The sequence below is a fragment of the Ischnura elegans genome, chromosome 10 (assembly GCF_921293095.1).
Source record: "Ischnura elegans chromosome 10, ioIscEleg1.1, whole genome shotgun sequence".
Lineage (NCBI taxonomy): Eukaryota > Metazoa > Arthropoda > Insecta > Odonata > Coenagrionidae > Ischnura > Ischnura elegans.
Window position 1 is genome coordinate 26,900,521 of NC_060255.1, and position 25,037 is coordinate 26,925,557.

Here is a 25,037-nt window from a genome sequence, read left to right on the forward strand (position 1 = left end):
CTGTGTGAGTATGACGGAATGCTGAGCTGCATTAAAGTGGCGTGTGTTGAATACAATTCGTATATATTTCAAGTTTTCCTGTGTTCTTTGATACATTTGTTGTAGTTGTTAAGTGTTGCCTTATCAGGATATCATTATCCGTGTTTGCATTCATATTTGATAACTCCAGTAATGGTGGTGTGTATGATATTGTGATTAGAATCAAGTTTTGTGATCTGGTTGTGTTGTCCATGCCAAGGAAGTGACAAATGGAACCGAATCGGCATCACATTCTTTAGAACCATCAATGTAAGCTATTTATTTAGCCTTTGCAGTTTACTATCTTGTTTTAATCTTAACTCGGTAAGAATCATAGGTGGGTACTGCGAACGGTACTCTTGACTCTAATTATATAAGTTTTAGGAGTCGTTTTGAGTGTAAGTCTCCCGTAGTAAGGTGATTATATCGGGAGATACGGAAAATAATCTGATAATTTAGTGAAAATGGTTTGATTTTTATTTGTTTTCAACGTTCATATGAAACAGGTCCAGAGACTGGGCTTGAATGAAGAGGGGTTGCCATATAGGAATGGAACGGTAAATAGGACATGAGCCATAACGCAGGAATGGCGCCCTTTGTCAGGTAAATATTATTAATACCATCGAATTCGTTCATATAATGATAGACAACTGCTTACCATCCTCTTTTATTCCAGCATGTCAAGGGTTAGGAACCACCTTTATTTCCAGTATCCCGGGGGTGAAGGCCAAGGAACACCTCCTATGAGAAACCCTTGTTATCATGACGAGAGGAATGACAAGTTAATGGCAGGTTCCTGTGGGTAAGTTGGGCATGATATAATATTTTATGCATGAAGGATTGTAGTTACCCCGAGAGTATATCCACTGAACTTACGTTCTCCGCAGGTTACCTTTAGGTAATCTTCCCGGGGAATTTAAATCTCCGGTCGGAATGGGAATGGGACCTGGCTGTAGTGGACCTGCCGTAGGAGGCAGAGGAACTCCTGAAAGCCCAGGAAACCCCAAGAAAAAAAGACGAACCGCTGCATCTTCAGCAGCTCCTGTTCGTACTTCTCCTGTTATGTCGGAGTTACTCCCACCACCTCTCACAGGTAAACACCTACTCAGGATTGGCTTCTGTTTGTAGTTTGGCCCCAAGTGTTTCCACGAAAAATGAAAGGTGGATGCCAATGCCCTCCTGAATTTTGGTTGTGTATTAGAAAAATAAACAATAATATTTGACTAGAGAATTGGTGATTACCTTGTCTAAGTTGTTGGATAAATCCCTGTTTAAGTGTATAGCTCATTATTTTGAGAGGCGATATGAGGCCAGTTTCATCAGGCTCACAAGTGGAATTTTGTACAGGGGCTTATTATTAGTTTTTTTTTAGAAAGAGAAAGTATTTGTATTCTCTATTTAAAATCCCATGACAATATTGAATGCAAGAGAGATCATGCCATTGAGATATTAGTTGATAGGTGTACTCTTTATGGCTGATGCAAATATAAGCTTGCATCTACAACTCAACTAAGTTGCTGTGATGTGTGTGAAAGCATATTTACAGAAATTTTTAATAATTATGGATGCATTATCACATAATCTTTATGTTTATTAAGGCCTGTGTTTTTCATGTCCATAACGTTTTTTTTTTTCAATTTAATAACGCCCTGCATGATTTTTATGCATCATAACTGAAACAAATTTTATGAGTCAGTATATAATTCAATATGTGAATCTTACTTTGCTATCGAAATATTTATCAATTATTGTGGTTTTCCCACAGTATTCCTTCATTGAAACACGTGGATCTTATTTCTTTGTCACATTTATGTTTCTTCTCCTTTTGGAGCCTGGCCATTGTTTTTATCTTAGAAAGATTTTTGCAATCTGATGACACATGCTGTACTGAATTGTTTTTTTTTTTGTAAAGTCATATTCAATGATCTGGTTATTCAAAGGAATATTGCTGCTTATGTTCTGGGTTAAATAAATATGCACTGCTTGGAATGGCTGAGGGAGAAGAAATGTATTTGATGTTGTTGTAATGATCATGTTATGAAAATGAGTCATTGTGAAGGTAATTAATGATAATTTCTTGATAAACAAGGACTACTATTGGCATAACTGATGAGATATTCCCTTCTCATTCATTGTGTGTTTGTACATGAGAGAATGCAAATACTTTCTCAATTGGGTTACATATTTAGGTAAGGAGTAGTTCAACAAAAGGTCAAGAATAGTGCATGTATATAAGTTATCAACCAAATTTTAGTAACAAGTGCCATGCCTTTATTACTGTGATACCTTTTTTTATATTATTTAAATATATATGTAATGTTAAGTTTTGTTGAGAAAAACGTGAACAGCATCGTATGATCATGATTTTAGTTAGAATCAGACTTTTGAGAGATTGAGAAACATGTGCATGAAGTAAATGAGTTTTAGTAAGTGTAAACCCTCAAGTACAATGATGTGTTCATGTTATTTAGCTAAGACACTTAGTTTTGTAGCTGATATCTCATTGTGCTGTAGGTCTCAGTAAAATGCAGATTTAGAAGGCACTATTTGAACAGACTTGGGAAGCCCATGGTGTAACTCTCACCCAGTTATTAATTGCTACATTTCCTTTCTTAGAAGGGAAATTGTTTCATCTTTTAAATCAAATTGCATTTAAAAGAACACTCATCATGCTTGAAGTTACTTAACTGGCATTGTATTTGAATTGTTGTTGTTCCTGAGCCATGTACAAAGTTATTATTTAGTTTAAGGTTTAGGAATGGTTGAAACTTTTCCCCACTACACAGTTTTGGAGCCGGAACCAGTAGATACCTGTATGATCTGATTATTGGAATCATATAATTTTCAAAATTAGTGGTTGATCAAATTTGTTCCTTAAAATTGATTACTAGCACTTATTTTCTCTCATGTATTACTGTTTAATTATTTAATTTAATAATGCCTTACTGAAAATGCTAATCTATATTCACTCTTGCATGTAAATAACCACGATGAATAAACTTAAAATGTCTTTCAAAACAGCTGTGCTGGAGTAAGAAATATTCCTCGAATCTATATATGTTATGGATAGTTGCACCACTCCTTATTATGTCCATGCACAAATTTCATGGAATTCATTCACTTTTTAATGCTAAAGTTCCTTGGTTCATCTTGTGAACTTATCTTTGAATGCACTTGCTCTTTTCTCAAAATCAATCACCATGCAAAAAAACTATTTTTGAATGATAATTACTTCATAGTTGATTGACAATAGCCAAAAATTGTCATTGATTGTATTATTTCAAACTTCAAAAATCAAAGTAGTGAATTATGGGTATTATTTCTACAGTCAAAACCATAGCTGCTGTAATGGTTAGATTTCTGCTCAAAATGTGAGGGCATATAAGCTTTTAATAATGTCCATTTAGGTAATCTACATTTACATTCTACCCTGCAAGCCACCTCAATAAGCATGTGGTGGGGGTTGTTAAGACACCAGCCGTTAACAAATAAAAAGGAAATGCGGTAATGAAGCTCTGCCATGCATTTATGAAAGGTCTTTATTGTTCCAGGGAAAAACAAATTCCCATACTTATCCGTTTGGCAAAATATTTGTCATCATTTAACGGTTCTTTTGGACATGCAATTATAGTGGGGTTTGGGTATGATGTTCTCCATATCACTCTGAGGGATCAATTCTCAATGGCTCAAGCAGCCTACGCCTATCGTAATCCCACAGAGGTAAAATTTTAATCATGAAAATTTGTCATTAAGCCTTTTATATTTATTCCTGGACGTCATAGGGGTGAATGTCCTCAGATAAAAATACCATGACCAGCCCTGCAGCTCTCTAGGAAATTTGACACACTGTTGTTAACTATGTAATGTATTAATCCTTGAGCTGATGAAGGAAAATTATTTTTGAATTGCAGTTTTTGTCGTTGACGTTAATAATTTATCATGACATGCAACTTGGATTTGTAGTGGTTAACCTCCACAAGTGCAGGAAGCAGGCTTCATTTATGGCCATATGGAATTCTTTTAAATTCCAAGAAGTTGTTATGATCACTTTAACCATTTTTAATCTTTAACTGTGTAATATTTTCATTGTTCGACAGCAAATTGAAAACCCTTGGCATCAAAATAACTTCTTTCTCTAGTTGCTTTTGGGAAAACAAGGCAATCTTTATTACTGCTATCAATTACCATTTGCATAAAAATATGTGATTGTATTTGTCACATAATGGTTTACTTTCTCTGTATTCATTATTATGTATATTAATAGTTTTCCACCAAACATGAAAATTGGTACTGCATGTTTCATCACTAAGCTGCATCATTTGGTACATTTACATTTTTACCTGAAGATGCCACGAGTGGTGAAATATGTTGTACCAATTTTTAACTTTAGTGGAAAAGTACTAATATAATTATGAATATAAATAACTTCCACGAACTGGAGGCTGATTTAATTAAAGATATACTTTTTTCTGCTCTTACTTTGCCGTGTGATAATTTCAATTGGAATTCATCGGTATTATATTTTTCAGATCTATATCATTTTGATTTTATCCATGAAAATACACAGTCTGCATATAATTTAGATAATATCACACAGACATTCAAAAAGTCCCAAATAGTAAGGCCTGGAAATTTTAATCCCTGATAGTGAAGCCTGAAATTTGATTTTTGAGAACTTAGAATTATGCTTTAATTTACTATGTTGGCTTTAGTGGCAGCCTTAGTTTTGACAATGTCATTACTGTGTTTTAAATGATCTACATTGAACATATTTTGTGAGGATGGTAGGGGGTGAATTTTGGTTGTGGTCAAAAATAGGTCAACACTTACATTAGGTGGCTATGGCTGCAGCGGAAAGCAGCCAGAATGGTTGTACCCTTAGGTATGCCATATTTTCAAAAATAATCACTGGACTGGGTCAACCTTTTATTATTGTTTTAGTTGAAAAACTAATCAAATTCTCATTTTTCTATTTTTCAATCGGTCATCTTTTTGAGCAGATCATTGCTTATCAGTTAATACTCAGTCTTATGTTTTTCACTGTTGTTTACTCTCTTACGAGCAATTCTTTCCGTAATGAAGCAGTTTTCCCTGGAAAACTTAAGGAACTGGAACTCATGCAAAATGGGCACTGATTTTTTTTTTTTTTTTTTTTATTTTAACTTAAAGAAAATGTCTGATAGAGAGAGTTTTTTCATTATAGCAAGTATTGTTATCCCATTTACGAAATTTTTAAATGAATTTTAAATTATGGTCAGAGTAAATTACATGCCCCATTGTTTAATCCTCTCATGTTGCAAGGAATCTTCTTTGATACTTGTGGCCGACCAAAAAGTTTTTGCAGACCTGTATAATCATAGTCTGCTGAGGTTTTGTAGGATAAATTTTTCAGGAAGTTACTTCTCGAGAGAAAGTAATGGAATAATTTGCATTTTCTCTTCTCTCCTTCCAGGATATGGTGATACCATTGTGGCCTCAAACCCTTTTGACGACACTCCACCTCAGCAATCTCCCAACATGACACACTCTATGCTCCATACCCAGAATCACCTGAACCACCATCACCACCACCACCATCATCACCACATGGGCGGGGGAGGGGGAGGAATGGGACCCGTGGGAATGGGCCCAATGAGTGGAGGCATGAACAACATAAGTGGCCCATCAGGAATGGTGCAGCACCCAGTCAACAGTCCGAACCACATGGGAGGGGGCCCTCCAGGGATGATGGGTGGCGGCATGGTGGGCGGTATGCCTCAGCATGTCAGTATGCACTCCATGCCACCTCATGGGGCCCCATCTATGCAGCCCCACGGTCCGCCACCTCCCCTCCCACCCCACGGCCACCCTCACCACTCAGTGCCCCCGCATCATCACAGCCATCCAGGTCACTCGCACCACGGACCTTCGCCTCACCCCCACGGATTTGCTGGCCATCCAGGTATGGGCCCTAGGCCCATGCCAGTCTCAGCTGGGAAGGTTAGTGGTGGTTATTTTTGCATTTAATTATTGGAAACGGTTGGAAATATATGGTTTAGAGGAAATTTGATACCCAACACCTATGCTAACAGGAACGCATCCCTATCTCCCCAATGTTAAAACGCTCCCGTATAACGCAAATTTGTATCATGCCAAGACCCCAAGGAACGCATCCCTTGCGCTATATGAGGCATGGGTGTACATGAACAGAAATAATCTAAGCATGCTAATGAAAATAATTATTCTAACCACACCTTTGCAAGTGACGGTAGGTGAAATTCATTCTCCTTTCCTTCTTCTGAGAGCACTTGTCTATCACCTTGTCATTGAAAGCTTTGATACCATCCTGTAACTTTTTTTCAATTGACGCATATAACTTATTTCAAGCTTAGTCTGCAGAAGAACTTGTTCTATGAATGGGTTCAAATCTTGCAAACTATGCAAATACTTTTCTGGGAATGCCTGGTTGAATTTCTGGAAATTTTCGGAAGGAAAGAGGACCGATGCCATAAGATGGCCCTCGAGGTAAAAGAGAATTGCTCCTTAGCCTGACTGATTATTACATTACACACCTCTTTTGCCGCTAGGTTTCTTGAGATGAAAGTGTCCTCACGTCTTCTCTTCTTATGTCTTGTCTCTGAGTTATTGAAAATAGTGTCAATGCTCTCCCTGACATTCATTATTGTGGATTCAAAATCTTTAATGGATGCATTTGCTGACACTGAGTCTATCAATTTTCTCTGTTGCTGGTCGTAGAGTATACTCACATGTGGCATTACTCTATGGAAAACTTCAAGCCAAAAAATAAAAACTGGCTGTTCAATCTTAAGGCGTAATCCCCTTGCTTGAGCAATAGCACTACTTTGTCTACTGCTATTTTCAGTCTTCTCCAAACATTCCAACAATTTATCTTTGTGTGCATAAACAGTTTCAATTAACCTCGACTTAAAATTCCACCTCACATTTGACATGCCAGGAATTCGCTTTCCAACCACTTCAGCAAGGCTTTCACCTATTCCAATTGAAATAAGGAAATATTGATACTATTCCCAATGTAGTATAGAAGGCACACCAGCAAATTGCGTCTAGAAACCGAGTAGGATCCTGGATGAAGGTAGTGTAGGTGGCAGGTACACTACCTGTGAGTTACTCACCAACTGTAAGCGTGCGCACTCGCGTCATTTTGAGTCTGCTTCTAACACCCATATGAGCAGTGCATGTCCCCCCGCTTACCTTGTCCCACCTGAGCACCCTCAAACGATCGCATAGACCGAATAAGCAGCCAGCACGATGCCACAGGATCGCTAACTTGTAGAGCGCTGAATTCGCCAAGCGAATCGATTCACCTGTAGCGTTCGGAGCTTAATATCACATCCATAAGTAGACGGGATTTTTATCCTTCTTGCTGTTAAGGAATAGTAATCTTTTATATTTCATTCATCTTTGGTGTGCACTCGCTAACATGCACATATGCACGCACCACCACTGCTCGTAACATACACCAATGGAAGAATGGGGAACTTGCATGGGTCTCCGATTGCTCTAAACTCTATTTTGAATAAGTAAAATGGATACATTAGCTCACAAAAATACCTTAAGTTTCTCCATTCGTCATCAAAAGAAATAAAAAAATTGACTTTAAAATCGAGAAAAATTTATCTGAGCCGATCACTGACCGAAGACACCCGAGCGTTGCCGAGGCCAGGCGTGACATCATAGCTGCCTAAACAACCGTAGGGAGTTGGGAAATACGCTGAGCGCATGCTGTCAAATGTGTTTTGAGGGAGTATTTAGCCGCTCATCGTCACTTTATTTTGTTCTGTTACTCTTGGGCAAGTTTTCCTATTGCTATTGTGTCACGATTATTACTGGGGATATTAATTATTGCAACATCGGGATGATGAAGAACAAGAGTTTCACTTCGTATGTTTTAGTTATCAGAAAAATGGATGATAACGTTGCTGCTCGTTCAAATAGTATGCCTGAAATAGGGTAGTTTCCTTCATCAAAGAAAACAAAAGGCATTGATGCGATTCGTTACCCACTATTAGTGTATTCATAATACACAAATTATTTGGTTTTTGAAATACCGGTTTAGACGAATGGCAAGGGTCAAATTTTATCCTCATTTGAAAAAGGCCAGATTGGCGCCCATGCGATTCCACTCCACGTGACGTCACAGGGACCTAGTTTCTACACGAGAGGATAGGAGTTATACATCGTCAGAGGCTACCAATGCATGCATGAGGCACAGAGCTCAGGGAAACATGTCTTAATAATCACCTATTAAAATTGGCTAAGGTCGGAAAGTTTTCTTCGTTTGATAAGGTATTAATAATCCTTTTTTAAGCCAAGCGCCACCAGCTAGCATGGCACTCAGCTACCTGCTAGCATCCTGCCTCGTATCAGCACTCAGAGCCTACCCGTTAGCATCCTGCGTCCTATCAGCGCTCAGAGCCTCGATCAAGGTCACCTACCAGGCGGGAGGGGGAACCAGAAATGCGTCGCACGGACTTTTTCCCTTCATTCCTACTTACGCGTCGCGTTTTCGCGCGCTTGAAATTTTTCACTTTTCATTTGATCGCGAAAAATAGATATCGTCATTTAGAAATCTAAAAGCATGAAATACGTACTCCAGGAGTAATAATCTTTCGATTTAGAAAATAAAAAAATAATAGGAAACCACCCTATTCATCTACATCTACATTATACCCCGCAAGCCGCCTAAAAGGTGTGTGCCAGGGGGTGTTAGGACACCAGCCTTTTTTTAGGACACCAAAAATTGATACCACGACCCTCATGCAATTTGTTATGACATATCAATGCTAAATGTCGGCGACAAATCGAGATGTAAAAGAAACTTGTAATACTGGAGGATAACGATCGTAAGCTTACGAGCTGTGGTGTTGAATTTGGCAACTCCGTATCAGCGGAGAAGGTAGTCCTATCCGTCCTAAAGTACTAATTCACAGCAAAACAGTCTGCACACAATCCACATGTGAAATCTCGAATCGGTTCTGCTGCCAACACACACACACAAGCTACAACCTTTTTCAATAATATAGGTAAATCCATAAACAATGTACTAGCATATACCATAAAAATTTAGTGGGAAATAGGCAAATACAATTATCAAAACATGGAAGTCACTACCATACTTATAATCATCACTTACAACTTACAATAACAGCTCGTTATGATGAAAATAACAATTTATTCACTGATTTAAAGCCTTAAATTAGCCCACGCAAGCGGCACAGGTGATTTTTCTCACTACTATTTGTTGAAATAATAGAATAACAAACTTCACTCACAGTTTTGATTTTAATAGATTGATCCTGAAATGTCATATCTACAGTGAGCAACGGAGGTTAACACGCCGCTAACAATTTTTACACTAAATCTTGACATTTATCGATAGCGTAATAGCACTTTTTACAATTCAGTCACGATGGAACACTGATAACTCTCGGCCGATATTTTTCAACCTTGTCAAACTTTGTGCATTACAACCACTGGCACTGTGATTATTAGCAGTAGCTTAACAGGAGATGTCACGTTGAAAATAACTCAAACTTTATACTTCACGACCCCTTATTATATATATATATATATATATATTTTTATATCACGAGATGTGGGTCTGTAGATTTGACCCACATCTCGTGATGTTGAAAATAACACCATTTTGGCACAAAAAATTTTCCTAGATGTCTCCAAACAGTGAGCAAAAGTTGCATTGACTGGAATTCACCTCATAATACGAGCATAGGCAGTCCTAAACAACGAATTCTCCGGTACCTACGAATAAACGGATGAAGTTATTGTATATTAAAGCAGGGTTGATAAAAATCATGATTTTTTTTATTGAAATCAGATTTTAATGATTTAAATCGGATTTTATTGATTTAAATGAGATTTTTATGATTCACCATTCATCAAAAATTCAGTTATTTGCAAAACTAACTATTTGGGCAGCATATTGGAGAATGATCGTTTGCAGAAATAATAAGAGGCAACATACTCTAAACTTAATACAACATTTAGCCAATCAGGGGAGAGAACTATGGAAATGCCAATGGTATCAAATTAAAAATTACACCAGCATAATATAAAATTGCCATTGGAAGTATCAAATGTGCAATATTATGCAGTTCTAAAGCATATGAAGTTCAGTAAAATTCTGTAATTGCAACTTTGTATGGTGCCTACGCTTAGAAGTTAAAACAGAAAACAATTTTTTTTCAACGGATACACTAGTATTCTAACCAAAGCCATTTTTTTTAATTTTCATGTTACATGCATTCCTCCAGTATCATTTATATTTAAGAGCCACCATTGTGCTGATAACTGTCGATTCATTGTATTAATTAAGAAATAAAAATCAAAATTATACACTTACAGCTTCCTTTTCTTGACTCTTTAAAAATCAAACATATAGATCACATTATGATTTAAATCATAGTGATTTAAATCAATCAACCCTGTATTAAAGCATATCAGACATTAGTAAACATGAAAATTGTTCTAATTACATACTTAAATGAATGATATGCCATCGATAACATCAACCTACAATTTACGTATCCCCCTTCCAAAGGCCCTGGCTCTGACTCCTACAACGATGTTATTTAGGTATTATAAAATTTTTGGTTTAACTGCTCCAGTTTTATTATGTCCTTACTCAGATATTAATATTATTAATTATACAAATGATGAGGGCTTCCGAGCCTCTATCGTTGGATATTTATCTTTAAATAGAAAATAATCAACATGTCTCACAAACGAAGCTGTCACAACTGCTGGCAACTATTACAAACGATCACAACAATTGCTTAGTGTGATGTTTAGGCACCTTTGACGTCATCGAGGCTTCGTCGGCAGTGGCTTGGGGGTGAGGAAGATTTTCCTACGCTTTTAAATTCGTTATACAGTGGAACCTCGATCTGTCGTTTTTCAGGGGGATGGATGAAAAGAACGATGAATGCGGGAAAACGATAAATGCGGGAATGGTTGTCCGGGTTGCCTATGTCCCAGGATCCGCTGGATTTTTGCGAATTATGACATTCATTAATGGATTCAAACGAGATTTCAGCTGATTACAGGAATATTATTACTTTATCGAAACACTTAGGTCATATTGTTGATTCGGCTTATCTCTCTTTCTAATATCCTAAGGGAACAAGACGCCTTGCTAAAAAATTTTTGAACTCCACTCACTGCTATTTCACTATAAACATTCTTATCCATCAAATTCCATTTCAAGTACACGTATTTACGCGAGAAATGTGCGTCTTATGCCTCAAACAACTGATTTCGCCGTCGCAGTGATTGGTTATGAGATGGATCAAGAAGGCCAAAAATAGTTTATTATTGGAAATGTTCCTTTCTAGCAATGAAATTTTTAATATGATTGAGGCAATGTGGCGTTAATCGTCAGCGGCACGCCCACCTGATCCTCGGCTTCATCCCACTTCTTGTTTTCACCAGGGATCTCGCTCTACCCCCATCCCTGCCGTGATGTGCTACCGGACAAACCGAGGCGTTCTGCAATATTCACGCATTCTAGCCCGGATTCTTCTCTTCATCATCAATTATTTTGAGTCCATCTTTTAAAGTTCTCACTTGTATCTTCGGAAGGGCCATGGTCCGAAGACGAATAAGAATAAAACTAATAAAAATGAAACCGGACTCCATTGAACCCACACGGAAAACACTCGCTGGTTTTAAGTCAACCCACCCCGGAAAGTACGGAACCACTCGTACGAGGTGAAGTTCAGCACTAATGCTATCGCGTACGGCGTAGGCAGAGCTTACTGCAGAGGGTGAAGCATGACCATATGACTGCGCAATTAAATTTTTTATCCTATAGAGAAGGCAACTTACCCACTCATTTCTAACAATAAGTAGCGTAGCTCTAGATGAGCAGATGAATTCAGATTGCTAGTCGAGAGAAACAAAATATCCTGAGAAGACATCGCTTCGTTAGCAACTCAGACAAGTGAAACTTGTAGCATAACTCGTAAATTTTAACCAGACTCGTAATTGTTTTCGAAAAAAATCGCATCAACTTCCGTGAAGCTCACTATCAGCTGCGAGGATATCGGTATTCGCCAGAAATCACCATCGTATTATTCCAACTATTTCCTTGCTTAAAATGCTTAAATAACGTTAGAAATACGTCGTGTTTGGTATCAATCTTTACTGAATTACGTGCATATCACTAATATCTCAATATAATAAAAGTATAATACCAATTGCCGAAATTCATTTTTAGATACCTTTTGGGCTAATAGGTGATTCATGCAGCAGTTGACCTCCACCTTTGAAGCGAGTCGGCTAAAAAAAAGTTAGCGGTCGAGAGAGGGGGAGGCGTGAAAAAGGTTTCTTTTGTTCTCGAGTAACTTGATATTTTCTTTCGAAGACGATCCCTGCTCGAGCTGGGACCTTTTTTTTATTTCGGAGAAGAAGAAAGCTTCAACCAGGGGGGGGGGGGATACCGGATCTTGGGAAATGCGCTTATGTAACTATCCCACGGCACTCTGCTTCTCCCTATTGCATTTCAATCTCCTGGGGAAGATTCAAGCTATGTCTGTTGTGATTAGCCATAAATAACACGTTGTAAACACTTCGTCTCATTTTTATCAAACGATGAATGCGGGAAAATTATTCGACGGGACCGCGATCTTCAAACGATAAATGCGGGAAAACGATACTTCGGGGAACGTTAGATGCGGGAAAAAATTACATTGTCTTTATGGAACTTAATTTGGGACCAGGAGCGGCGAACGATGAATGCGGGAAAACGATGAATGCGGGAACGATAAATCGGGGTTCCACTGTATTTATCATTGAATATCTCACGAAGGAAAACTCCGATTTAGGCGGGTAACACACTGGTGTCTTAAGACACGTGTCGTGTCTTATCAAATTTCATGAGAAATGCATGTCTTTTGTACTTGTCTCTGTCGTTTGTTGCATGACCGTATTTGTCGGTTGTTGTTGTCAGTCGAGGGCAAAATCTCATCCAGGGAGGATGAAGTGATGTTATTACTTGGAGTTGTGAGACGAAGACGTCGTCGGTGTAGGTTTTACACACCCCAACAAAAACAAAATCACAATGTGTACTAAAGAAACAAAACTCACGTTGTACTGTTGCTAAAATCACGTTGTACTGCTGCTAAGGCGTCGCCACTGACTGAGCGGGGAGTGCTGGCTGTGGCAGGGGCGCATGCGCGGGGTGAGGTCTCGCATGACATATCTTACCAAACACCGGCAAACCGGTTCCGTGCGATACCTGTCCGATACACAGATGATGCTTCGAACATCTGTCGCAAGCAGTGTGTAAGCTCTGATTTGACAACACAGGTTGGTTTCACGTGCGACATGCCTCAGACATGAGATTTGTCAAAGACATCATGTCTACGACACCAGTGTGTAACCTGCCTTTCATGCTGTTTTCTTTGTTGAATTCAGATAATAATTTTCTGTCCGCCTGTGAAATAAATCAAATTCATGCAAGTTCCCCATTGATAGTCAAACTATTAACAAGTGCAGTAGCTAATAATTCAAAAAAATGATTACATTTACAGATTTTATTAAAATTTTAGCACTAAAGTTTGAGCATTTTTCATTTGAGTATTTGGGTTTTGTTTGTGGAGCAAAGTTTGAGCATTTTTGGGGCCAAATTGATTCACAGACTATGTAGGCTGTATTTTATAGGCACACAGTACCATCATATGTCTATCCTTCCAAATGAATTGTTTAAAAACAATGCATCTCTTGAGTACTAAGGGTATTTAATGAATTGTAAAGTGAAATCTAAATTTGTGAAAATCATCTAATGTCTTTTCTGTTTTTCTACAATATTTAATATAAAATTTGATTTGAAATTATAAAATATTATAAGGAAATCTATGTTGAGTGAGTGTCTGTGGATAGATAAATGTTGATTTCTCTAAGCCTAATTTTAATGTGCATAGGTCAAATGCATGAATCGTAAATGTAATTCATTTAGTTCAGCATTTCAGTTATTCCATTCTATCAGCATTTAATTTTTTCTGTCTCCATGGTAGAAAAATTCCACTGAGTAACACCGAAAACTGTTAGGATGTTGTAGAAAAAATCCCAAGCAAATGTATATTTGGTGAAATAATGGGGCCAAGGGTTCAAGTTGAAATAATATGAAAAATAATGAGCCAGCTTATATTATTGAATATTAATACTGTGATTTTTTCTTTCATTAGGTCTATCCACCTGACCAGCCCATGGTTTTTAATCCGCAAAACCCTAATGCACCACCCATTTATCCATGTGGCATTTGCCATAAAGAAGTACACGACAATGATCAAGCTCTCCTATGTGAGTCAGGTTGCAATTTTTGGTTTCACAGGTAAGATCATATATCAGTTTCCTTAATAGTTTACTAAGGAAGAAGTAAATGTCACTGGAATTAAAAATAATAATATTATCCTATAAATGTATTTGTAATTGCATGATTGAGTAAATTCCAATATTCAATTAACCAACCATTGAAATATCCGTCTACCAGTTCTGGGAGAAGTTAATTAATTTCTATTAAATGGAAGTTTACTAGAATATTATTTACCTGATTTATTATGTATTGCCAGAAAAATAAGAGGCATATGAAACGTCATAAAGCTGCATCAATGCTTCATTTAGCTTCCCTTGCCATTCTAAGAAAAGGATCTTTTTTAGTGATAAATGGAGAACAGAGGAGGATAGGAAATGCAAGTAGGAGCTCGGAATTTAGGGGGAATGGCTAGGGAAGCAATGAATGGCTAATCTTTTATTTGGTTAATGTGATGGCATTGAATTGTGACTCTACTCTATTTTGAATCATAACCTGGTTTATGACTATTAATTATCTGCAAAATTATGTGTCAGTTGTTTTTTTTTTCTTACCACCTCAAGCGATAATTGTTCATATTATGTTAGGTGATATAACTAACTTTAAAGTTGAATGATATGAAAGATAAATGTTTGCATTATTTTTTTCTAAAAGTTGTCTTTCAATTGGATTTATGTGAACAGACTATTTGTATAAGAGAAATTTTAGTGGAAATTCTGTGCAAAGTTATTTTAGAATCCTCCATTAATTTTCTCAAACCTGATGTCATAATTAGGTGTTCCATTTGTTGAGGTTTGAATTTTCTGTAAAATATTTTAATCATAAATAGTGATGGGTCGATTCCAAAATTTTATCGATTCCGATCCCGGTTCCAATTCTGACATTTCGATTCCGATTCTACCGATACCGATTCCATCGATTCTGATGCCATAGGCTCCAAGAAAAATATCACTTAATTCCAGGCAACAAGAAAACCACTTTAAAAAATATTACTCTGTGAAAGAGCCAGTTCACAAAAGCATCATTCATATCATCACTATGTAATTAAAATATAAAAGCTAAATTTCAAAACAGAACATACCTGAAAAGTGTTGTTACATGATAGGTATTACTTTAGTATATTAGCACTCATGTTTAAATTTAAAATAAAAGTATCACCTTTAATATCTGTTATACTACTCATATTATTATTATACTATTGATAATATCTTATCATTGTCAATAATGTCTCAAAAAATTTAGTCTCCTTTTACAGACTTTAAATTTTTGCTCAGAAAGCAAAGCATCTTCACTCTGTCAGGATAAAGCCTGTTGCATTTTACTTCACATATTTTTCCTGCAGAACTAAATGTTTTTCACTGAACACAGGGGATGGCGGTATGGCAAGAAACCTCTCCGATAATACTTTCAGCCTTGGGTAGGAGATGCAAGTCTTCCAGTATTTCCCACGGAAGGAATTTGGTGGTGCATTCATCTCTGATAAATAAGCTTCCACTTTAGCTTCAACAGTGTTTGTTATGGTGACTTTGGGTACTTTTCCAAATGCATCACTGTATCTTGACCATATACCTGTCACAGACTCCCTAGTCTGCATTTGCTCCTTCGGAATATCATAGGGATTTCCAAGTAGCACTTTTTGATCTCGACAGCAATACATACTACAATATATTCTACTCCAATTTTCTATAATGAATGTCTAGCCTAGTAATGTAAGAAGGAAAATATAATGAGGATCGTTGATGGTTATTGTCAGAAGTAGGAGATGAATGAAAATTAATGTGTCTTCAATAGTGCCATAGGCAGAGTTGAAATTAATTAACCCCAAGTAATATATCGACCATTTAAGTCATATATGTATCAAAACTACAAGGGAGAGCCCTGAGTATAGTAATTTTCACAGCTATAATAAAGATTACATACTACGTATATGAATCAGGAAATATTTGGCCCTTTCTAATTCTCAAGCAGAAAAACCAATTATTCTACATGCTCAGCCAGCAGGTTTTGACGTCTCCATGTTACAGCATTGCTGCCTGCAGAAAATTGCCTTTTGCTACACACTTGTGAGACTGGGCAAGTACTTACCTACCAAAATTGCAAGATTTTGGAGACATTGGAATTTTTATTAAAAATTTAATCAACGATTTTTTTGGATCTTGAATCGTCATGGAATTCAAGTGAACGAAGCGAACAAACTATAGAGCTAAACTTTAGTTTTGTAGAGCCAAAAAAATTCTATACTTCTGATGTCTTTTAATCAACGTTAAAATCTCTTGCTTTAAGTTCAAGAAAGAAACTAAGGGAAAAAGGGTATCGGTTGTTGCCTTTCACGAAAACAGTCCATTTTTCTCTCTCTTAAGCATGCTGACTTAATCTCTTTACTTTACTTCAATACCCGAGTCATATTTCTTATGCGTGGAATGTTTCCGAAAAATATCCAATCCTTAGTATTTTCACTCGAGTAATGCGCTAACTGGTCCAGTCGATCTATACATAATCCTTTTTAACATCCTCAGTTTAGTGTTTCAAGTCAATGAAGACGATTATCCATGCTTTAAATGACGATTTTCAAGACTAATGTTTTAAAAATCGGCCTAAGTTACTCTAAGAGTTCCGCGGCGTGTACCTCAGCCTTGACGCGCGATTGAAAAATCGCTCTTATTTCCTTCGTCGCAAACTTTTTTTCCAAGATTTCTCATTAGTACTCTTTAGAAATCTCTACTTTATATTGTGATTCAAATTTTCCGAGTTATATTTTTCGTAAACGAAAGATAATGTCTACTTAATGTCAAATTTCACGTGAAAAACGGGTCGGCCATTTTGCGTTTGTAAAAGCAGACAGATGAGAGCCAAAATCTTCAAAAGTCATAGAAAGCATAGGCAAAGCACCAGATAAAAGGAATATTGCGTTTCTTATTCCATAAAACTCATACCAACGCAAAACCACCTGGATAAATTCAAAGATTTTTAGAGGAAAAACGATATTTCGCGTGGCATTGAAAAAGTGGTCATATTTGGGCCACTGTATCTCACTAAAGGGTCGTATTTATGTAAAATGGCATATAAATCAATATCTGGTATGTTTCGCTATGAGTATTTACGCTAAGTTTCATGTCTCTATCCCCAAAAAGGTCATTTTGGACTTTATTTTAGCTTTTTCCGATTTCGGATCAGTGTGCGCCGGGTAGGAAGACGATCGGCCGCCGCGGCTGGTGTAAAGGTATTCGACGCCCACGTCGACAACCTATAGTGTATACGGCAAGCTGAAGCTACCGGACCAAGGAATTAGAATGACTTATCGGCTTTAAAAACTGCATTATTACATGAGTTTCATGATAGCGCTTCCTGTCGGGAGATTGCTGAACCTACTAGCCTCGAAAGCTCTGTAACCTTAACCACTTGACTCGACATTCGTAATGCTACTGGAAACGCTCGAGTCGAGAACCAACTACTCGACTCGACTAGAATTTTCGAGTACTCGCACGTCCCAAGATATGTTTTTTTATTACGATTACGTGGCGCGAAAATTCGAATGACTGTAGGAAACGCGGTCGTACATAAATTTGTGGTTTGAAGTACTACTGGAATCGGAATCGATTTTTCACTTTGGCAAGTACTCGTTTTCGATTCCGGTTCTTGGTCGAGAATCGAGGAATCGAACCGACCCATCACTAATCATAAATCAACAGTCCATTGTTATAGCCATCATAGATGCAGCTGTGCACTCTACTCTCCCATCAGCTAGCCTTTTCATGTTTACCTTAAGTTTCGTTAAGCGGCTTAGGTTGTGGGATATATCTTGATATTTTTAAAACAACTGGGATTTTTGGATTTACCGATGACCAACTTTTCACTTCCATTAGCATTAGCACCTAACAATACTGTCTAACGAGCTTCGCTATGCTTTCTACCATGGCAAGATTCACCTCTAAACTCTGAAGTCTTACGTGGAAGTGTATTTAAAAAAAGGTCTGTTTCATCTAAATTGAAATGTCTTTTGGAGCATACCCTTTTGTATGCTCACTTACATAATGTGCCTTCCACTTTACCACTCTATGGAGATCAACACTATTGGACTCACTCAAATTGTTTTGTATACAACATTATGCCTAGTCTTAAACCTGCTTAACCATCCGTTTGAAGCCTTAAAGTCTTCAATTCCCAGCCTCTTTGCCACATGTTGTGCTTTTTCCTTCCGAATAACACTGCTGTTGGGTATGTTCAAGGACCTGGTGCACTGAAACCATTTTTTTAATTTCTTCTAGTCTATCATATTTTGAGTACTTAACATATTTTTGCCTCTTTGCACTGAGTCCACATTCCACTACACTGTTTTCAATGTTTTTGCAAGTTTTAACATCAGTGTTTAACATGGACACTGGAGTCCCAAGTTCTATGACCAGGGAAACGCATGAACCCACATGTGAGTCAACTCGTCCCAAAATAATTATTTTAACTTCTATTGACAAAGTTTTCCTCTCTCTCGTTAGTGGGCCATTCCGTGTTTGATTCGCGTTATTTGACGCTGTCATGAAAAAAGCAGGGGAAAAGAGATAATGATTAAAATTTCTTTAAAATTAATCAAAGAACTTGGTTATAATGTTTACGAACACCCAGTGCGTGGATCATTATGAGAACAACCAAAAATATAAACATAGCGTCTATATTTGTAAACACGATGCTTACAAGTGTAGTAGAACTATTCATAGGCACGACTTTATGAGACGTATGCATATAACCCCTCCATTTCACTTAATTATAACCAAAGTCTTCCCGGAATACTATTTAATGATGAAAGATACATATCATTTGAAATTTCATTAGTGTAAATGCGGGGAAGACTTAATATTGTAGAGATACTAAAATCATCGGGACTTATTGAAAATGTCGCAATTGTGGGGAAACGTGAAATGCAGGGGCATAAAAGCGAGGTTCTGCTGTATTAAATTCCTATCATATCTGTCAAAACCATCCAGCAGCAGGCTAGTATTGCTTTACTTGTGTCCTTGCTTGCCTTGAATCCAAATTGGTCTTCATTAATGAACTCTCTTACACTTTGTTTTATTTTCCAGTGGATGATTCTTGTCAATATCTTCATTGCATCTGCAGGGTTCCCACTCAACATTGAAAACCTTAAAACCGCAAATAAGCCGTGAATTTCGCATACCGTGAAAAAAACCTGGAAAAAGCCGTGAATTTCATCCTAAAGCCTTAAAATCTCTCAATCTTGATTTTATGATCGTAGAACTACGATTGACTGATTAAAAGAAAAATGGATATTTCGATCATATTTCAAGATCAGTCATGCGCAGATACGGCCACGGATTTATCTGGACACGTATATTTGAAGCGCAATTATTGGTCCATGTGTCATGATGACACATTGACCTTATACCTGTACCAAAGCCGGAAGACTGGTAACCAAAGTGTTCATTAACACTTGCGATAATTCAGACACTTCTTAACTTCCCTGGCACCCTGGTCCCTTTATTTTCCCACTCACAATCTGTAGCCAGAGCTGAATTTTGCAAACGATATGAGACGTCAGGAGAGAGAGCACTTTCATTGCTGCATTTGCATTCGCGGTGTCTGTCGCATTTGTTAAATTTGTAGTTAATGTGCGGCCGATGATTGTTACGTGATCAATATTTCTGCCTAAAATGGTTTATCTACAAACCGTGCATTTGAAGACATTTAGACCGTGAAAACCTGGAAAAAAAACTGGAATTTTATAATTTAGATTGAATGGGAACCCTGATCTGTCATCAGCAATACAGTCCCAAAATTTTCACATTTATCCACACTCTTCTTTTAAAAAAAAGGAATTTTGATGTTTGTCTCCATCTTCTGGTAGGTATCCCTTAGTTTTAATATTGGTCCGCCTCACTAAGAAGTTAAAATGTAGAATAAAGAAAGGAAAGATTAGGAAATGATCCTCCTTCCCAAGGATTGGATAAAGAATGATCAAGTCTCCTATTCATGTTTTCCTTAATAAGGGTATATTAATATATGGTCTAACCTCCACCAAGTTTTATAAATTATTTCTCTAATACGTTAGGTTCCCCAAATGCTGTTTTCAATTTTCTTAGCTATCAAATTGATCAGCATAATACCAATACCTCCCACATCTGTATACTATATAATATTGCAGTTCTTAAGATTGGTATACTGTCCCCTCCATTTCTCTATTTCCGAAGCTAGTTCTTTTTTCTCCCTGAAGCTCTTCTTCCCTGTATCCTTCTTGATGTGTCCTATGTACTTATCCCCTTGGTCTTCTTGTGGGGACTTCTCCTTCAATTTTTCCTTTCTTTTAACTGCTGTGTGTCATTACGTGGCCTATCTGACATGTTCCTCTTTGGCATACCGTGGTCCAGTGTCCTTTCTTCTCCTATTCTTCTGTATACCTCCTCATTTTTCACCCTATCCATCCATTTAATCTTCAGTATCCCTCTCCTCTATCACAAGTCTTGATCAGTGGCGCTGACTCCATAGGGCCTGAGGGGGCCCGAGCCCCCTCAAACATTCGTTATGGGTGTGAGGAAAAAATGTGTCAGGCTTGTTGATTTTCCCCAGAGTGTCCAGATTCTGAGATTCGAGGTATCAGGCATCTAATGTTGTTCATATAACTCTTCTAAAATGCTTAAAAAAAACTTAAAACTCACTACTTATTAAGTTTCCCGGGGCAAGATCTCTGGTTTGGCCCCCCCCAATATTTTTTGTAAGTTGGCATCCCTGGTCTTTGTCTGTCTTGCTTCTACCGTTCGTAGCAAGGCCCCTTTGCACACCCACCAGTTTTGGATAGCCTGTAAAATACTGGCCGATATTTTACCAGTGGAGCACTGCTTGCACAACTGCCATATTTTATTTGGTCAAACGATTACTTGCTTGGTTGTTGTGTCGGCACCAGTGATCCATTGTGACAATGGCCGGCTACTAACTGGCTTTATCGGTGCTGGTGCATGGTTGGTCAGTGTGCAAGCTCCCATGCCCTCCCATTGTTCACTATTGGAATGTAGACAGCCAATATTTTACTGTTTGTCCAAAATCGGTGTCTGTTCAAGGACCCTAATAGTGCTCAAAAGGTAGTTGAATGCCTCCACTTACTCTTGCTTCTCCTTTGAGGCAAATGTTGGTCACAGTTTTCTCTTCTCCGGTTACAAGTACATATTTTCCCCGACTTTTCCCCCCTCCGAAATGTAACATTGTCTCTAAAATGACACTATCAAATGAAAAATATTTTCTCCTTCATTGAGTGAATTAATTCTCTTCCTTCCTCATATTTACAACTGAAAGTGGTGTCATGAGGTTGCTTATTTACTGGCAAGAACGTTTAAATTTGAGCAATTTTATGGACTTGCAGCATATACTTGGTATGATTCAATTATGTAGGATTGAAGTAGGAGTGTAAGAAATACCCCATGCAACCCTCCTCGCGTATTAAATTCCGACTAATTTTGGATGCGATGTTTACGTGTATGCACGTAAATAGGGAAATCATGTCATCCACAATACTTAACTCCTACTTCTCGATTCCTACCGAAATTTATTATGCGAACACTTTCTCTCCAAAGTTGCACTATCATTTATGATGTTACACTTTTATGCACCATAGTCAGAAGCACTGATATTTTTGCTGCTTTCGCCGGAATAACTAGTTTTGTTCACAAATTTTTTGCCATTTTTGGTATAAACAAATTCCATTTGCTTCTGGGGACCGAGCCTGATGTTCGTAATTTCAAAACATTTCGTATTATCAAAACTTTGTACATATTATCAAACATCTCCATGATACTTTAGATCGGGACCACAATTTCACTTTGTATTATCAAACATTTTGTAATATCCTGCTTTGAATAATGGAGAGGTTACTGTATCCCTCCAGCTTGTAATTACACATACTATTTAACTTCTGAGGAGTCGAAAATATTATCTTAATTAGACAACTCATTCTTTCTGTATTTGGAATCAATACTGTGAGCAAATAGAGGAATTAACGTCTTATTTTTTACTTTCTATTCCAGAGTTTGCACTGGACTCACCGAAGCTGCTTATCAATTATTGACTGCGGAAGTGTATGCTGAGTGGGTCTGTGACAAGTGCTTATCTTCCAAAAATATTCCCCTTGTGAAATTCAAACCATGATCAACAAAGATTGAGATGGCATAGTGGTGCTATAGCAGAGACTATATGTTGTGCTGCGTGCCCAGAAAGTTCACCTAAATAGGATTAGAACTGCAGCAAGTGAGTTTTGCAAAGTTGTTTGAGCACAAGAAATTTTTTCATGAAGTGTGTGTGAATGAGTGCTATGTGTGGTGTGCTATGACAAGTTTGTCTCCTTCGATTCCTTCCTTAAATTTTAACATGTATTCTATAGGTGTTATGAGTTATTTTACAAAGAAAAAGTGTGGAGTAGGTAGGCAGCTAATTTTTTTAACCTGCTGTGGATCATTTTGTGACTTTATTGTGTTCATATTTGATTGATTTACAGAAGAAAAAACATTTTGTGCAGCCTTTTTACAAGAGAGTATTTTGAGATAACTTTTTTGTAAATAATGAAAAGGTTGGGAGATTATAAATTGGTTCTAGAAAAATGAATAATCATGGAACGGCTCATTTTTCATCTGTTAAACTTATTCAGAGTGTTAAATGAGTGAATGGTTTGAGTGAAAATTTAAACAGCGCATGCCTTTCCTTTTGGTCCAAAAGACTGCGAGGATGAATGAATTTATATACAATGACAAAAACTTACTTTTATCCTCTGGGGTGGTATCATAGGTAAGGTCATAACAGTTGAACATGTAAAACTTAATCTAACATGTGTAACTCTTGCCAGAGTATGGTAAACATAAAAGAAAATTTGTACATAGTTTATTTTTTACCATGTGAATAAGATATTAGCAATAAAATTGTTATATTTCATTGAATTTGGCTATTTGATTTAGTATTGGTAATTGATAGAATATGAAGTCAGCTATACATACATAGCTTTATCGTCATTACTTAAAATGTATCAGCAATATCATCGTAGGAAAGATGCTGTGACAAATTTTTGTGGCGGTGAATAGAAACAAGTCACTCTAGGGATATCCCCTCCGTATGTAAATGCTTTGGTAATAGCCAGGAAGGTAATTGACATGTATGAATTTTGGCAATTCAACAGGTATCGTTTCTCTCAAGAGCAATTCGTTTGCGTTAAAGTGGAACTATCAGTAATCTAAGGCTGTCAGTTTTGTTGCCTGCAAAACATTGAAAGAAAGCCAGTTCCTTTCCCTGGACCACCTTGCTCTCCGAGGCTTTTGTTTGGGGGTATCAAATGGCTTCACCTGGGATTTGAACCTGAGACCCCTCTATTAACAGCCAAGTAATCTATCCATTAGCACGGCCGAAGCCAGGGGGGTATTATTTCATTTGCATTCATTATTAACCCCCCACCCCTAGTGGCATATACTTGTTGCCCAACCTGACAACCTGTCTGCACCCCCTGGCCAATAATTCCACAGCAACATAAAAGCCCTACTCACTGGGCTACATGCTCCCTATACTAGTTGTAGAACATAATGAAACAGAATAGATGACTGGTGGAATATAGCAATGTTTCAATTTCTCTTGTGAAAGTGAAATTCCACTGAGCGGGAAAGTGTTGAATGAACATCCAGAGAATATGAAATTGACATGAAAGTGTTTCATTTCAGTGCCCAAGATTCAATATGGTAGTTTCCTTCATCAAAGAAAACGAAAGGCTTTGATTGCGATTCGTTACCCACCATTTGTGTATTCATAATATAAAAATTACTTGGTTTTAGAAATACTGGTTTAGACAAATAGCAATGGTCAATTTTATCCTCATTTGAAAAAGGTCAGATTGGCGCTCATGCAATGCCACTCCACGTAACGTCACAGGGACCTAGTTTCTATATGAGTAGATTAGAGTTTTACATCATCTGAGATTACCAATGCATGCATGAGGCACAGAGCTCAGGGAAACATGTCTTAATAATCACCTATTAAAACTGGCTAAGGTCGGAAAGTTTTCTTCGTTTGATAAGGTATTAATAATCCTTATTTAATCCAAGCGCTACCAGCTAGTAGGGTACTCTGCTACCTGCGTCGTATCAGCGCTCAAAGCCTAGCCCCAAAGTCACCTCACTTGCAGCAGCGGGAACCAGAACGACATCACATGGAGATTTCCCAGCATTCATACTTAGCTGTCACGTTTTCACGCACTTAAAAATTTTCACTTTTCATTTAATCGCGAAAAATAGACATCTTCATTTAAAAATCTAAAAGCGTGAAATACAATCTCCAGGAGTAATAATCTTTCGATTTAGGCAATAAAAAATAATAGTAAACCACCCTATTGAGATGTACATAATACTTCTCCCTTTTTACCCTTTCATTTTTTTGATATATGGTCATACTCTTCAGCACTGAGGATAGCGGATCAATCCGCTGAAACGTCTGAACGTTTTTTTGTGAGTGTCCCTTTTTTACGTGTGTCTATGTTTTTATTAGTACAATTTTTGTTCGTTCGCCTTTAAGGTTTTTAGTTGTATGGCCTTTTGTCACTGAATCCAATATTCATTGGCTTCAGATTTAATTTTCTGAATTTGTCTGAAATAATTGAGGTAGGCCTGACATGCTGTTCATTTGTAGCTAGGGTGTAGCCTGA

The 25,037-nt window shown here is 37.4% G+C and overlaps 1 protein-coding gene across 1 annotated transcript; it reads left to right on the forward strand.

The window, feature by feature from the left end:
* The first annotated feature begins 10 nt into the window (after positions 1–10).
* LOC124166385 (protein pygopus-like) lies at positions 11–23,289 on the forward strand. The gene is made up of 7 exons (XM_046543902.1): positions 11–288; positions 525–621; positions 695–820; positions 906–1,111; positions 5,471–5,997; positions 14,244–14,389; positions 22,390–23,289. Exons 2-7 carry the CDS (start codon positions 587–589, stop codon positions 22,508–22,510), a joined length of 1,161 nt encoding a protein of 386 aa, XP_046399858.1. The 5' UTR covers positions 11–288; positions 525–586; the 3' UTR covers positions 22,511–23,289.
* Positions 23,290–25,037: the final 1,748 nt, after the last annotated feature.